The sequence below is a fragment of the Equus caballus genome, chromosome 2 (assembly GCF_041296265.1).
Source record: "Equus caballus isolate H_3958 breed thoroughbred chromosome 2, TB-T2T, whole genome shotgun sequence".
In the NCBI taxonomy this organism is placed as follows: domain Eukaryota; kingdom Metazoa; phylum Chordata; class Mammalia; order Perissodactyla; family Equidae; genus Equus; species Equus caballus.
The window spans coordinates 41,133,479-41,149,283 of NC_091685.1; the positions used below are offsets into that span (position 1 = coordinate 41,133,479).

General features: G+C 39.2%; 1 protein-coding gene and 1 long non-coding RNA gene across 32 annotated transcripts in view; one reads left to right on the forward strand and one right to left on the reverse strand.

Moving 5' to 3' along the window:
• Window positions 1-15,805, reverse strand: part of KIF1B (kinesin family member 1B) — a 134,658-nt gene that overhangs the window by 99,855 nt on the left and 18,998 nt on the right. For all 31 annotated transcript variants that reach the window (XM_070260958.1, XM_070260956.1, XM_070260948.1 and 28 more), the window contains exon 3: window positions 314-390. In XM_070260958.1, the coding sequence (XP_070117059.1) occupies window positions 314-390 (77 nt within the window). The remainder of the gene's footprint in view (window positions 1-313; window positions 391-15,805) is intronic.
• On the forward strand, window positions 1,366-9,262 carry LOC111772451 (uncharacterized). Its single transcript, XR_002806327.2, has 3 exons — window positions 1,366-1,574; window positions 2,815-2,972; window positions 8,843-9,262. It is a non-coding gene; the product is annotated as an uncharacterized lncRNA (long non-coding RNA).

Genomic DNA, 15,805 nt, shown 5'->3' on the forward strand with positions numbered 1-15,805 from the left:
AGAATGTTTTCCAAGCCCTTTCACAGGCCTTTCTCTTGGCAATTAGGCTTTGCCCACAGTGTAAAACATCTCCTACTCCAACACAAAACAGGAAAAAAAAGAAAACCCTAACAAAGAGATGCAGAAGCAAACTCTAGTTTAGGAACAATCCCTAGAAGCCAGCAAGATATGCGGTGCTGTACTGAGTGAGGATACTATGAAGGACCCTACTCTCCATTTTCCTACATGTCGGTAATCTCTGTTTTCCTTGTGGACCTGCAGGCTCTTTCAGAACGTTCATTGTTGTACTATGCTGCACCATACACACACTTACCGAGGTGTGAGACCAGTAGGAATAGTCGAAGCTGAAGGACTTCGGAGCTTCCTTTGGGTTTTTTGGGTTAATAATACCTAGAGGATGAAAATGTTGTGATTTTATAAGTCAGTTACACATTCTTTTAGCTCAATATGATGTAGTGCTGTAAATTCAAAACATCCAAATCAGTAAATTCATACCACTGAATGTGAATAGGGCAACCCAAAAACAAAAATAATCACAATTTTAATAGGTAGGATCTATGTATAGAACTTCAAAAGAATCAGACCAACCACATTCACTAGGCATTACCAGGATTCAAAACAGAGCCTGGTACATAGTAGGTGCTGAGCAAATATCTTGTGACTGGACCCTAGGTAAGTCAGCAGCCAAAATTTGGAAATGGACCATTTTACTATTTCAAGGTGCTTCATAAGACTTGAAATATTTCAACTCATCAGAAACAAAAATGAGAAAATTACTGAATTAATCCAATCACTATTTGAAACAAACTTTTTAAAGATCGTATTATCTACTTCAGAACAGCATTTGGTAATGAAGCATTCATTGGAAAGACAGTCTTATTTCTGAACTCCACAGGTGATAATAATACATGTTACTATATACATATTTGTATGTGTGCATGAATGTGTATACATACGTATACACTGGAATCACAGACCCCTAAATTATCTTCTGGATGTTATAAACAGCAAAACTACTTTTTGACTGAAAAGCATCAAGTCTCACTGCCCATATGAAAAGAGATTTCTCATATAATTAATCCAGTTACACTATACTTCAGGGACTCTCTTCCTTTCTCATACGCAAAGCTTTAGCTCCTCATATTTCACATGGAATAGAATCTTTATAACATGTGGTCATGAAATCCTCAAAGACCAGACATCTCAACCAATCCACTTCTCTAAAGCAGGGCCACATCCCAGGCTATCCGCAAGATCAGGATTAAAAAATAAATCTGTCAGGAGCAGCTGCTGCTCAGGACACAAATAGCAACAGTTGCTACGGTGCTTAGTTCTCTCTCTTGCTGGATTCCACTGGGTATGGTCACACACTTATGTTCCAGCCTCAAATGCTGACAGAGTATTAATAAGGCTCACACTGCCCAGAATCATGTGACAAGGAGACATGACTCTAGAAAGAACATCTCCCCACCTACAAATGGTAACCTAAACAAAGAAGTATGCTTCTAACCAAATGGCACTACATACAAGATTTAAATAATAGCCAACATTCAGGGAGCACTTACTCCAGAGCTGTAAGTACTTTCTGCGTACTAACCTATTTAATCCTCCAGACCACTCAACAAGGCAAAAGTTTTACTACCTCCATTTTATAGATTAAAAAAATCACAAAGAGGTTAAATAACTTACCCAAGGGTACAGAGGTAGCTAGTGGCATATTCAGGATGTGGACTTGGAAAGTTTGGCTCCAGAGTCCACACTCTTAGAGAAGACATCCACCATTTAAATGCTTATTCTCTACATGCAGAAACCGCCAAGGCAAACACAGTAAGGCGTTTTTATGGATATGCATACAAATGCGTATGCGTTTGCACATGTATATGACCATCCCTCTAACATGGTTATCAAAGGCATTGCTTAAAACTCTCTTTACCTATTTAAAACTAGGAACTATGACGATTACAGTTCCTAAAAGATGAAAGACCACACACAAACTCTACTAAGAAAAGGGAAATTAGTGTCATACTGCGTGAACCAGATTCCAGGTTTCAGTGGCTCAGCAATAAGGCCAATGACAAGATGTGGGATACGACCTCTGAAGGACTCTTCACTACTCAAAAACAAGGTTAAAATAAACATTTCTAACCTCTAGAAAATTTGCTGTCATAAAACTTTCAAGCCATTTTTCATTCAGCCTTTTAGCTACTCACTGGTGGAACCAACTGCCCCATGAACAGCTTAAGAAAGGGCTAGTTCTCACATCCTACCCCTTTGTTCTCTTTTCCCTGGTAAAGAAAAACACCAATGAGCAATTTCCTGGATTCACATGAAATCCTTTTCTTCTTCTTCAATATTCCTTTCTCCCAAATCTTTGAAACTTTTGAAACTAATAAATTTTCTGAACTCCCAGCTTAGAAACCAAGCTGCCTTTTAAATAACTGCCTCTAGACAACAACAACAATCTTTTTATTTTAACATAATACGTAAATCAAAATATAATTTTAAAGAGATATTCATATAATAGTTATGCCAAACAAGATGAAATTTATCCACAATATTTAAAACATTTTAATTCCTAAATGAAAGATATTTATAAAAGATACCTTAGACCAATGCAAAATTCAATATCATTACCTGTTTTAGGAGGAAGTATAAATAGAAATAGAAAGTCTCAGAAGACATAGGTAATTTCTATCTGTAGATTGGGTAGTAGTTACAGAGTCGTTTGGTTTATATTATTCTTTATACTTATATATACATTGTATTATCTTGAATACATGAAATATTTCCTAATAAAAAATTTTAAAATTCCAGAATTCTGCAAACGAAAAAAAACTGTGACACTGATAAAATATTAATGACAACAGCACTTGAGCTCAACAGAAGCCCATGAACTCTACCATTACTTCCATGAACAATGAACTAATGTTTTCAAATGTGCCAAAGGATTTTTCTCTCTGAACTAACAACAGGTGAGATCTAACTCACTTGCTTTAACCCATCCTGTTTAAGAAATGGGAGGTTTCCAACCATTAATAATAGGGGGGAAGGGAGAGACAGTCTATGTAACAGAAAAGGTATAGGACTTGGAATCAAAGGACCAGCATCAGTGCCTACATATTGCTATCTTTTAATATCCTAAATACATCAAGAACAATTAAGAAATATACAATTTATATTTTTTGTGACCTTGGGTATTGTTACACTTTTGTGTTCTCTCTAAAAGTGAAATAATACCTAGTTCACAGGATTAAATGAGTAAAACACTACACAAATGTCAATTTTCAAAAATACGAATTTATCATGTTTGGTTGGGATGATAACCATATTCCATGGTCTTTAAACCAAAACAAAAAAAGTTCACTAATTGATAAAATAAGCTAAAGCATAAATAAGAATACTATTTCTTGGCAAGAGTCCAAGTACCACACTGGGATCCTTTAGATGTGTCATCAGATCTCTGGTATCCTACCACATTATAAATCCCTTTAGTACACAGACCATGTCTGTGGCTCCTCTATACCTCTACAATGACCTACACCAAAGACATTCAGATGAACGTCCTCCCTATGTCATGTATAATTTTAATTTCACTAAATCCTGTACCATTTTCAGAAGCATAAAAAGAAAAAGCCAAAGAGTACATACCTATACAATATATACATAAAATACCAGTAAATTTTATCAACTTTCACAAAAAGAACATAAAGAGAACTGTGTTACTGAAAGATTGGGCAATATTTAACACAACAGTTCTTGTACCAAAGTCAACTGAGCTAAATACAGTGTGTACGACCTCTAATTTGTTTCTCAGAAAGCATGCATGTAAGAACGGAACTATAGTAATTAATGAAAATGTTCAAAACATAAACCACATTTTCACCAATGTAAAAGTTGTTACAAATATAGCATGCCTCCCATGGTCATGTGTCATTATCGTGCAGGCTTTGTCTAGGATAAATCATTACTTTTTCTTCAAGGAAAGGACTCCAGACATATTTTTGAGGACTGGAGTCAGAACATACTCTATTTTAAGGGCTGTATACTTCATATTGCTTTATTTCCTAAAAATCACGTTTTCACGTCACTTTTCAAGGTCCCTTTTAAACTTCTGCACCTAAGGCCGCCTTTTATATCAAGATTTCTCTGCACACAGAGTATACTCCAGACCTGGACCCATCTCCAAAAGCAACTTTTCACAGATGATCTTGGAGTCATCTTTGACTCTTCTCTCACCCTCCACTTCTGATCTATTCTGTCAGCCCTAATTTCAAAATGTATCCAGAATCCCACAGCTTCTCACCACCACCTCATTACTACCCTGGTGCAAGCCCTCTCTCTCACCTGAATGACTACAATACCTCCTAACTGGGCTTCCCACTCCCCCCCAGACCCCTGAAAAGTCTCATCTCCACACTGCAGGCAATGATTCTTGTCAAATGTAATCCAGATCACACCCGTCATGCCTCTAGTGAACCTTCCAATGGCTTCCAATCATACACTCCCTCTCTGCCCTCCTCTCCAAAGACTCACCTCTCACTCCAGTCCCACTGCCCTTGGTACTAAAAACACGTTCTTATTTCAGGGACTTTATATTTACTGCTCTACCAGGAATGTTACTCTCCAAGGTATCTGAATAGCCCGCTCCCTAACTTCACACAAGTCTCTATTCACACATCACCTTATCAGATGGCCCTTTTCTGACCATTCTATTTAAATCAGCATCCACTTTACTCTCCATCCTCTTACTGTGCTTTATTTTTCTTCATTACACTTATGACTATCTGATTTATTATATGAGTCACTGTAATGTAGGTTCCATAAGACCAGAACTTCTATTTCATTAACTGCTATATCCCCAGCTCCCAGGACAGGGCCTGACACATGGTAGATACTAAATATATACCTAAAGAGCCAATGAAAATGTTAGTTTTATCTTTCCTTATAGATGATCACTTCTTTGTGGCTGGAAACCATGACTCCTCTTTGTATGTCACTCACAGTGCGAACTTCATAAGTAGGTGATGCTTATTTGTGAACTGGAATGTAGCTCTCTCAACAACACTTGCTTCCTGAGGTTTTTCTCCCTGAGCAGCCAACTTAATTCAGGTTCTGTCAAGAAACGTTAATCTCTGGGAGAGGAGGAATCTAAATTTCAATCTCGAGAGTAGCAATACGACTTTTAGGAAACAGCAGTAATAGGTAAATAGGGGACAGGAGGAAAGATAACCAAGTTTTAAGTAATATAGGGAAACAAAGATGTGCTGACAGAGGTCACCAGGAAGGGCAAGGATAAAGGTAAATACAATGGAAGCAGAAGAGTGGAATAGGTATTGGAAATTCCTCTTCTTCTCCATGTCTTTAGAACTGTCTCTTACAGTTTCTATTTTGCAGGAAATATGGAATCTCATGACAGATAGAGGTACCTTACCATTAAAATATATTGCTGCAAAGTTTTCTCCAGTGTTCTAGATATGACAAGCTTGCCTTGCATAAAGATTCTTGTGTAGGTATGGAACAGATTCTTGACCTCACACACAAGACACACAGCCAAGAGGCACTGCCACATGGTAAACACCAAAAGATGTAAATAAATGCTAATATCCTCAGTATTCATTTTCCCAGGTAGTTCCCCTTCAATTAGAAGGGTGAGGGCTCAGCACCTGGCTCAATGCCCAGCACAGAGCAGGGACTCAATAAGCACTGGGTGAATCATTGATAAATATCGTAACTACATCCAGGATGGTACATCACTCAGACCTTCAACAAAAACACTTTGTTACGACGGCATCTACCCAGACAAGCCCTTTTCCCTGATCTTTCTGCCTGTCACCCAACAGTCTCTGCCCCTTTGCCCTCTGTACTTGTACTCAACGAGCTCAGTTCTCCAAGTCTCCCAGTTAGCTTCCACGCTAACATTAATCATTCTCAAAGGAAAGGTTATTGCAAAAGATCCCAAGATCCTATTTTAAGAAGGGAAAAGTTAAATGGCACTTTCATTCATTGGGCACATTCACTAAGCACATTTATTAACTACAAACTATGTACCAGGCACTGTGCTGGGGATACAATAAGAAGCAAAAAAGTTATTTCCGCCCCCTTCTAGAGCTTACAGCCACTGGAGGAAACAGACATATAATCACACAAAATAAATACATGCTTCCAAATTATGATGAGTCATGCTAGGTACGCAGGGGGTCCTATAAGAACATATAAACAGTAACGTATAAAAGCAAACATATACAAAAGAGATGATTTTTGAGACAATAAACTCTGATATGGTGAAACAGAGAAGGCTGGGCTGAAAGAAAAGTAGGAGATAGCTAGGGAAGGTGGAGTGATAACAACAGCAGCTAACACTGACTGAATGCATACTATGTTCCAAGCACTGCGCTAAAGCATTCCATGTACTCACTCATTGAATCCTCACAATAACTTCATGAAGTAGACAGTGCTATCATCTCCATTTTACATTTGGAGCACCTGAGACACAGAGATGAAGACACTTGCCCAAGGCCAGAGCCTAGTCTGAAATCTGAACCATCTGGCTCTAAGGATCTGAACCACTGGGCAATATGTGGCTTAAGCCAGGGAACTGCAATAGGAAGTCCTGGGGCAAAAAGAAGTGTGTGACATCCAGGTACTGATTTGGCAGGTGTGACTCAAGTGCAATGAGCCCCAAAGGGTAGAAAAGCACTAAAATCTCAGGGTCAAAGAGCTGGTGAACACCTGAGCAATGAGAAGCCTAGAGTGACTTGATTACATTTATAGGCTACAGTGTAGAGACCAATTACAGAGAAGACATTTGTTGGAGCAGGGAAAGAAAAAGGCCCATTCCTATACCAAAAGCGCTGGATCTCCTGACCCAAAAGTGAATTCTGTCTTACAATTTGACCCAACATTCAATGATCAAAATGTGAGTTGAACTAGAAAATATTTCTAGAAGACATTTTCAAGGATTTTAGTAATGAAGGAAATAGAATACTATAGAGGCTTTAATCTAACCCCACCCGAAGTATCCAATATCATCCTAGGGTCCATCTATAACTTGGGCACATAACAAACTTGGTAAGCCTCAATTTTCTTATCTGTAAAATGGGTACAATAATAATAGTGCCCAACTTCATAGGATTGTTGTGAGGATGAATGACTAATCCATGTCAAGAATTTACCTCAGGGCCTAGCCCAAAAGAAATGTTCAAAATATTCTTTCATTTCACAAATATTTGAGTGCCTCCCATGCCTCAGGCCTGAAGGTATCTAGTGAAAATCAGTCCCTGCCTTCAAGGAGCTTATATTCTACTCAGGAAGTCAAATAATTAACCAACAGAGATAATATAAGCTGCAGAAGAAAAGTAAGGAAGAGTTAGGAGATATAAGGTGACAGTGGAGGTGGTAGGGGCGGCTATTTTAGATAAGAGTGGGCAGGCTGCCACCTCTGAGAAGGTGATATTTGAGCAGGAAGCTGAATGACATTTAAGGAACTGCAAGACCACCAGCATAGCCAGAGGGTTAAACAATGATGAGATGTGAAATCAGAGAGCCAGAGGCCAAATTCTGTGGGGCCCTGTGGCCAAGGTGAGGATTTTTAGTTGTATTCTAAAAGTGACAAGAAGCCAACAAAGGATTTGAAGCAGAGGGGTGACATAATCTGATTTGCATTTCTAAAATATGACTGACTACTGCATAGAAACAAGAGTAGAAGCAGAAAGATAGGAGGCTACCGCAGTACTGACTTGGACTAGAGCAGAAATGGTAAAAAGTAACCAGATTCAAGACAGATTGTGAAGGTAGAGATTACAGGACTTACTAATGTATTACAGGTGGCCTGTAAGAAAAAGAAGGCAGGGGCTGGCCCCGTGGCCAAGCAGTTAAGTTCGCGGGCTCCGCTGCAGGGGTCCCAGTGTTTCGTTGGTTCGAATCCTGGGCGCGGACATGGCAGTGCTCATCAAAACACTCTGAGGCAGCGTCCCACATGCCACAACTGGAGGGACCCACAACGAAGAATATACAACTATGTACCGAGGAGCTTTGGGGAGAAAAAGGAAAAAATAAAATCTTTCCAAAAAAAAAGAAAAAGAAGGCAAGAATGACTCCAATATTTTTGGTCTTAGAAACTAAAAGAATGGGCAAGCATGAAGGAAGAGCCACTTTAGGTAGGCAAGGAAGGGAAAACAACAGTTCTGTTGAGGACATGTTAAGTTTGAGATACTTCTTAGGCTTTCAAGTAGAGTTAAGTTAGCAACTGGGTGGACCAGTCTAGAGCTCTACAGAGAGGTCCAGGCTGGAGAAATAAACTTGAGAGACAACATCATCTCAACGACATTTAAAGCCTTGACCCTGAATGAAATCACGTAGAGTGTCTGTCTTCTCTGGAGACAGAGAAGAGGCAAAGTCCTGGTGCACTTTCAACATAGGAGGTAAGGAAGAATAGAGAATGGCCTGTAAGGAAGGCAATCAGGAGAGCATGGGGTCCTGAGAGCCAAGAGACGGAAACGTTTCAAGGAGGAAGTCTAGCTATGTTAGCTACAATTATTATAATGCTTATTATCAGAAGCATCTTCTGGACTCCCCAAAGGAATGAGTTTTTGTTCACGCTATCTATCCCCTGACTTCCCCAATAACTCATTCTGCTCACCCTCACCTCTGGGCCTTAGCTCCCATTGCCATTCAGATCTTGTCTGGTTTCAAGGCTGTTTTTCTGAAGTTCCCCTTCATAAATCAAAAAGGCAGCTTCAGAACTGAAGATCTGATTTTATCTTTTCCCAAGACTACAGGGAAGATGACCCCACATTTATCCTCTCCCTACACCTTTCACAGCTTTTTCCTTTTGTCTTCAAAGGTTTATTCCTCATGCTGTAGCTGACATTCATTACCTTAATAGAGCTGGAGAAGAGTAAACAACGAACAGGACAGCATCTTTCACGTAAAGGCTTACTTGAAGACCCTTATCCAAGATAAATGCAAACGCCTTTAAAAAGACTATCACAAAACGTTCCACAGGTTTTAACTTACTGATGACCCACAAGACCATGTTCTCTTTTTCGAGTCCCTTCAAGTCAAAATTAGCCTTACAAAGTCTTATATTAAGACCCCCAATTTTAGCCCCCTTTTCCTTGCCTTCTTTCCAAGTTTACTACCTCAGCATAAGGATGCAGAAACAATGTTTTAATTACTAAGCCCTGGAAAACAAGGCAGTCAAAACAAGATTTGTATTTAAAAGCCTTTTTATTCTCCAGAATAAATTTGTTTATCTAACATCTCAAAGTCTCTATGTAGCAATTATACTGTTGTTGGCAAACTACTGAAGATTTTGCCTGCAACTACAATTAACATATCATTGTGGCAACACTGTGACTTTTTATTAACTTTTCTAACACAGCTCGCTTGGGGCTTGTTAAAAATCCCAGTGACATCTTCAGCATAAACTTCCTCTCCCAAAAGCTTCTTGTACCCCAAATTTAAAAAAAATTTGGCACACAATAAAAGTATTTTGTACACCATTTATATTCCAAAACCATAAAACCAAAACCCATAAGCAGCCCCCTCCCTTACTCAGAATAATATATTTCTGGAAATATATTACAATGGCATAAAGCAAATTGCCATACAGCAGATTTGAGCAAAAGATTTCCAATCATAAAGTTCCTTAATCATTTAAAATAACAAACTTAGATTCCAAATTTTATAAACAGGATAAATGTATCGTATGTGTTCACTATTTACTCAATCCCAGAGTATTAAAAATAAATATACAATAGGAAAAAAAAATTACCAACTTTGTAGTGTCACAATGTTATCAACTGGGTATAAAATAAATACGCTAGCTATAACAAACCTTAAATTCTCAATTAACAACAAATCTGCTCCTCCTAGGCAAATTTTGAATGGTTTTGAAGGGAGACGATTTCGAAGGCCTAGCTGTCGTTCAATCTAAGTGGCACAAAGATGTCTGAACTAATAACAATGCCCTTTTTATTCACAATTTCCCTGCATCAAGAAGGGACATCAAAATAAATTTTAATCTAAAAGTTCAAATTAGACATAGACTTTCAGTATTACTACACACAATAGTAAAACAATAAATGTTTTGAGAGGCAATACGTATAGCACGGAGGTTGACAGTGAGGGCTCTGGAGTCAGACAGGGACTTCCTTTTCCAGTCCTCCCAGTTCCTAAACGTGTGGCCCCAGGCAAATTAGCCAGTATCAATGGCCTCATCTGTGAAATGGGGAAAATAAGAGTATCTGCCATGGGATTATCGCGAAGATTAAACGAGTTAAAATCCGTAAGTGCCTAACTGTGGCTGGCACAGTTTAAGTGTTCATCGTTGTTGTTGTTGTTAATCACTAATCATGGTGTTCCCCTCCCACTCAACCAAAAGGCAATTTAAAAAGTAAAACCTGCTTTTGTTTTTCCCTTCATCCATTTTGCCTCCTCAGGTTTATTAACATTCACAAAAGGAGCCCTTCAGTATCAGACCAGAACACTGTCACAGGGAAATAGTAAATACAGTCAAATCATTTCCTCATTTACACAGCTTCTGCTAATTCTGGCCATACAGTCTTCTGTATGTTCTGCCAAAACAAAAAGGCTTTCCAGACATTCCCTACCTTTTGCCGCCAAACCCCTCCCTCTATTATTTAGCTGTCTCTCGTCAATGCTTTCATAACAGTCACCACACTTCTTTGATGATTTATCTCTAAGACAAGACTAAACTCTCTGAGAGCCCTGTGGCCTCCTAGCCCACAGTGGCTGAACAGCAAAATCCTAATTTCCTATAGATGCTCTCAAAACCTCAATTCACATTTCTTATTCCTACCACCTATATGTACAGACCATTCATCCCTAAACAATGCAACTAAGAAGAGTTCTTAGCCCACTAGAAATGTTTTTCTTAAACTAAGCACAATTGTTCATATACTATTAAAAATCTCTGAATACCTACTTTGCCGACTGTACGACCGGAAGTAGTGGTCCCTTTCACAGTCTCACTAACTCCACTGCACTGCAGACTTTGCTAGCTCCCATTACAGCGCTTCACACTTCACTGGGCAACTACCAAAAGCAATCAGCATCGTGTTATTGGCATGGACTTGAAAAAATGACTCCAAAACATCTCCTGAGAATTGCAAAGAAGGCATTTAAAAAAAGAAAACCTGGGTAAAGTTACCTTCCCCTTTGAAAAAAACAACAAATGCACATATAAAGGTTGCATGAAGTACAGTTTGGATTTAATTAAGGCAGCCTCAAAAGACTAGAACAATAAAATGCAAAGCAGCAAAGAAAAAGGACTGACTAGCGGCCCGCCTGGTGACGCAGTGGTTAAGTTCGCACATTCCGCTTCTCAGCGGCCTGGGGTTCGCCGGTTCACATCCCGGGTGCGGACATGGCACCGCTTGGCAAAAGCCATGCTGTGGTAGGCGTCCCACGTATAAAGTAGAGGAAGATGGGCATGGATGTTAGTTCAGGGCCAGTCTTCCTCAGCAAAAAGAGGAAGATTGGCAGTAGTTAGCTCAGGGCTAATCTTCCTCAAAAAAAAAAAAGAGGACTGACTAGGTTTCCTGCAAGATTTTATCCAATCACCTCTCTTTGCTGTTTTGGAATCTAGATATGAAAACAACTTATTTAGGTAACTGAAGAAATTTAAATTATACACTGTAATAAAAAGCAGTTCCAAATACACTGTACCAAAGGCCTCTTCCAACTTTGTGATAGGTTCAATTGTTTCTGCCTTTAAATTTATATTCCCATTGAAATAACAATTTAGGGACCAAAACTAACCACAAAAAACAATCTAACAAATAATTTTTCAAATACCATTCTATGCTGTACACCCAATCCCACTGGATCCTCACAACAACCCTGGGATAGCAGGCTTGGTAGGCATTAGCAACATCTCTAAATGAAGAACCTAAGGCTCACGTGTCTTATGATAAAATAGGATGAGCTAACTAATGTATAATTCACAAACTCGACAGAATACCATATAGCCACTAAAATCATGTTGTTGAAGAATACTTAAGACACGGGAAAAACGTACCCAATACACTATTAAGTGAAAGACCCAGGAAGCTACAAATGTTTGACAAAGTGAGAGGGGAGGTCACTACACAGACTTTAGCTTTTATTCTGAGTGAAATGGGAACCATCTCTCAAGTTTTGAGGAAAAAAACAGTCCAACTTCTACTCTAAAAGGATCACTCTAGCTGCTGTTGAGAAGAGACTGCTGGAGGACAAGGGTTGGAACAAGGAGACTTGTTAGGAGGTTACTGCAGGTGGTGGCAGGAGAGGGAGTGAAAAGTGGTCAGATTCTGGATATATTCTGAGGCAGAGCCCACAGGACTTTCTGATGGATAGAGTTTAAGAGAGAAGTCAAGTATGCTTATACGATTTTTGCCCTGAGCAACTCCAAGATAGAGCTGCCATTAATTGAGTTGAGGGAGGGGGCTGGCCCCCCCGCCTTGTGGTTAAGTTCAGCACACTCTACTTCAGCAGCCCAGGTTCAGCTCCCAGGCATGGACCTACATCACTTGTCAGCAGCCATGCTGTGGCAGCAACCCATATACAAAATAGAGGAAGACTGGCACAGATGTTAGTTCAGGGCAAATCTTCCTCAAGCAAAGAGAGAAGGACTGGCATCAGATGTTAGCTCAGGGTGAATCTTCCCCAACAACAACAACAAAAAGAGCTGAGGGAGAATGCAGGGGAGCCAGATTGGAAGAGGATATATCAGGAATTCAGTTTTGGATATGTTGAGTTTGAAATATTTATTAGACAGGCAGGCAGGGACACCAGGTAGACAGGTACAAAACAATTCCTTCCCCACTTGTGTGGGGCTTGCTTAGTCTTCTTTACAGCAATCCTAAAAAGTAGTTTTAAGGCCCAAGTGTCTGGTAATGGGAGATTTGCTAAATAAATTATGGTTCATAAATCAAAAGAATACTATACAGCCATTAAAATCATGTTCTTAAAGAATACTTTAAAAAATGTGCTCAATAAATTAATGTATCTCAACTAGAAGAAGGTGTAGTCCAATGCCCTTCTTTATGACTGTAAACTTTATCCCAGTAGAAGAAAAACATAAGAAATACAGGGAGACATCCCAGAATGTCAACTTAATAAGTTGCTAAACAAAATTGTGTCAGATATAGAAAAAAAGACAAAGTATGTTTTGGGTCTGCGGAAAATGAAGGTAAAAGCTGCTTTTAACAACCAAGAGGCAGCAGAAGAATGGTCAGGGTATAAAAAGGTCCACAGCAAAGTCAATGGCCAGCAGACAGGCCTGTGCTAAAGGGTGGATTTAGAGATCACAGGCTTCCCCAATCCTGACACTGCTGAGGGACTCTGCCATCAGCTTCCACCAATCTCCTTACAGGGAGAGGAGGACAGTGACAGTGCAAGATCTGGACCTTCCCTTTACCGACTCATTCCAAAAGTCATTCTAAAGGACAAAATTGGTTTCAATCAACTCCAATTAAGTAAATGTAGTAGATGCTATTATGGAGTTTTCGATTTAGTCTGATCTCACTAATTATGTCCTACCTCATCCTGGAAAAGACTTAAGGAGACCTTATTCTAATTCTAGGCTAGTGCTTCTTAACCCTTTCTGGGGACACAGATCTCACGAAAAATGTATCGAAAGTGATTACCCCCTTTCTAAGAAAATGCATAAAACACATTTTGCATATAATTTCAAGGGGTTCCCAACTTGATAGGCACTCAGAAGTCTATCCATAGGCCGCAAGAAAAGAAACTCAGACTAAAATGCAAGTAAGAATTAGGTAATACTAATAGGAGAAAAAAACTAAAGACTAACAAAAGACTAGAACACAAAATCACATAAAGATTCTACCCATTTAACCTAATGGGAACAACAACAACAATGCATCAAAACGCAGCAGTAGGCTGTCGTAAGGAGGTAAGAACAGACGCGACTTTTCTTTGCCTCTTCTTTATTTTCCAGAATGTTCATAGTCTAAATGCATTCATATTTATTTTCATGTGATTTTATCAATTTATGCTGGAAAAAGCATAAAGATTTAAAAGAATTCCTTTCAAGTCTTCCTTTCCAAACCTCCATTTCATCCCTGCCCTTTCTCCATGCCAAATTTTCATTAACGGACATGAAGTCACTCTGTGTACCAGTTGTGACGTGCAGCATTTGGTTTAGAAATGCACATGCGTAAATGAAAAAGCCTTTAAAAATGTACAATGTAGGGGCCAGCCCTGTGGCCGAGTGGTTAGGTTCGCGCGCTCCGCTTCGGTGGCCCAGGGTTTCGCTGGTTCAGATCCTGGGCGCAAACATGGTACCACTCATCAAGCCATGCTGAGACAGCATCCCACATGCCACAACCAGAAGGACCCACAACTAAAAATATATACAACTATGTACCGGGGGGCTTTGTGGAGAAAAAGGAAAAAGTAAAATCTTTAAAAAAAAATGTAAAATGTAAACAACAGGAAGAAAACAAAAACAAAAGAAGGTTCCTTCTATCCCACTAAGACTTGGGTACTGGAAAAAAAGATACCCTGGACAAAGAAAGACTGATAAATACACAAAGGAGACTTAGCAAAGGGCTGGAGACAGATTCCTGTGGTTAAAGAAGCAAACAATCACAATTTCATCACCTGAAGGAGTGTTTCAGAATCAGCTTTATCCACCTCCTGTTTTTCAGAGGGGAATTTAGGCAGTTTCGAAGTCTCCAGGTTTACATATGTAACCTAACCACAAATGTGAGCAGTTAGAGTATTAATTTTGCCCCACTTTCCTTTTTAAAATTAGACAACAAAAAAGGCTTCCAAAGTGGGAGAAACTTGGAAGATAATGGCACATTACTAAACAAAGCCATTTGTACGCACTCAGGTCTCCAAAATGTCAAAGCAGTAACATTTATCTGTGCCATGGAACACAGTCCCTCCAAGATCAGAAAGCGCTTAAATAAAAAGGCTACTACTCAGTTTTCAGATGTGGCACATTCCCTAAAGTACTCTTCACCCTCTCAGACTTTTTCATAAGAGAACTTGTGGCAGGAACATTCCACTGCATTCCATGAGCAATCAGCTATAATCCCCGTGAGCAGCAGTCCAGGCCGGCTTGCCAGGAGAGCAGTCTTTTAATGCAGCTAACACATGTGGCTACAGCAAACTCACTTCATTTTCTGCCACCACTCTAGGTTCAGAATGCACGCTCTCTCCCAGACTTAAGCCGAATGGTTTTTTTTTTTTAACAAGCCATTAATACTTTCTAAACATAGCAGCAAGCAGTTCACTTAAAAACACTCATTAAAAAATTACTTGAATTACATATTAGTCAAATTACTAAGAAATTGCCATATAAAATAGAAAACATTACAAGAACGCCAAAAATTCTAGAGGAAAATGTCTCTCATACAATTAGATAATCAGCTTTCCAAGAACAAACACCTTTCAAAAGAACCAAAACTACCCCAAACCCTCTGAGCCATGACAAAATATTTAGCTATAAACTAACCCTAATTTTTCTAAGGCTGATTCATCTAATGAGGATTTTTGTTTCAATAGCCTAATATTAATTTAAAAGCCACAAATTTCTCTTGCTGAATATCTATGTGCAGAGAGGCAATGTGTTATAGCCACATGAGGGTGGAGAGTATCAATACCCACTTACAACACTAATAAGTTCTATTAAACTACAATTCTGAAATCTCCCCCAAAGATACTGGATGTTTAGTTTATACCTTACTTATTCCTCAAGGTCCAGCTGAAATGCCCTATCATCTATGAATCTTACATGTGCCTTTTACCAAACTCACATCTGCACTTT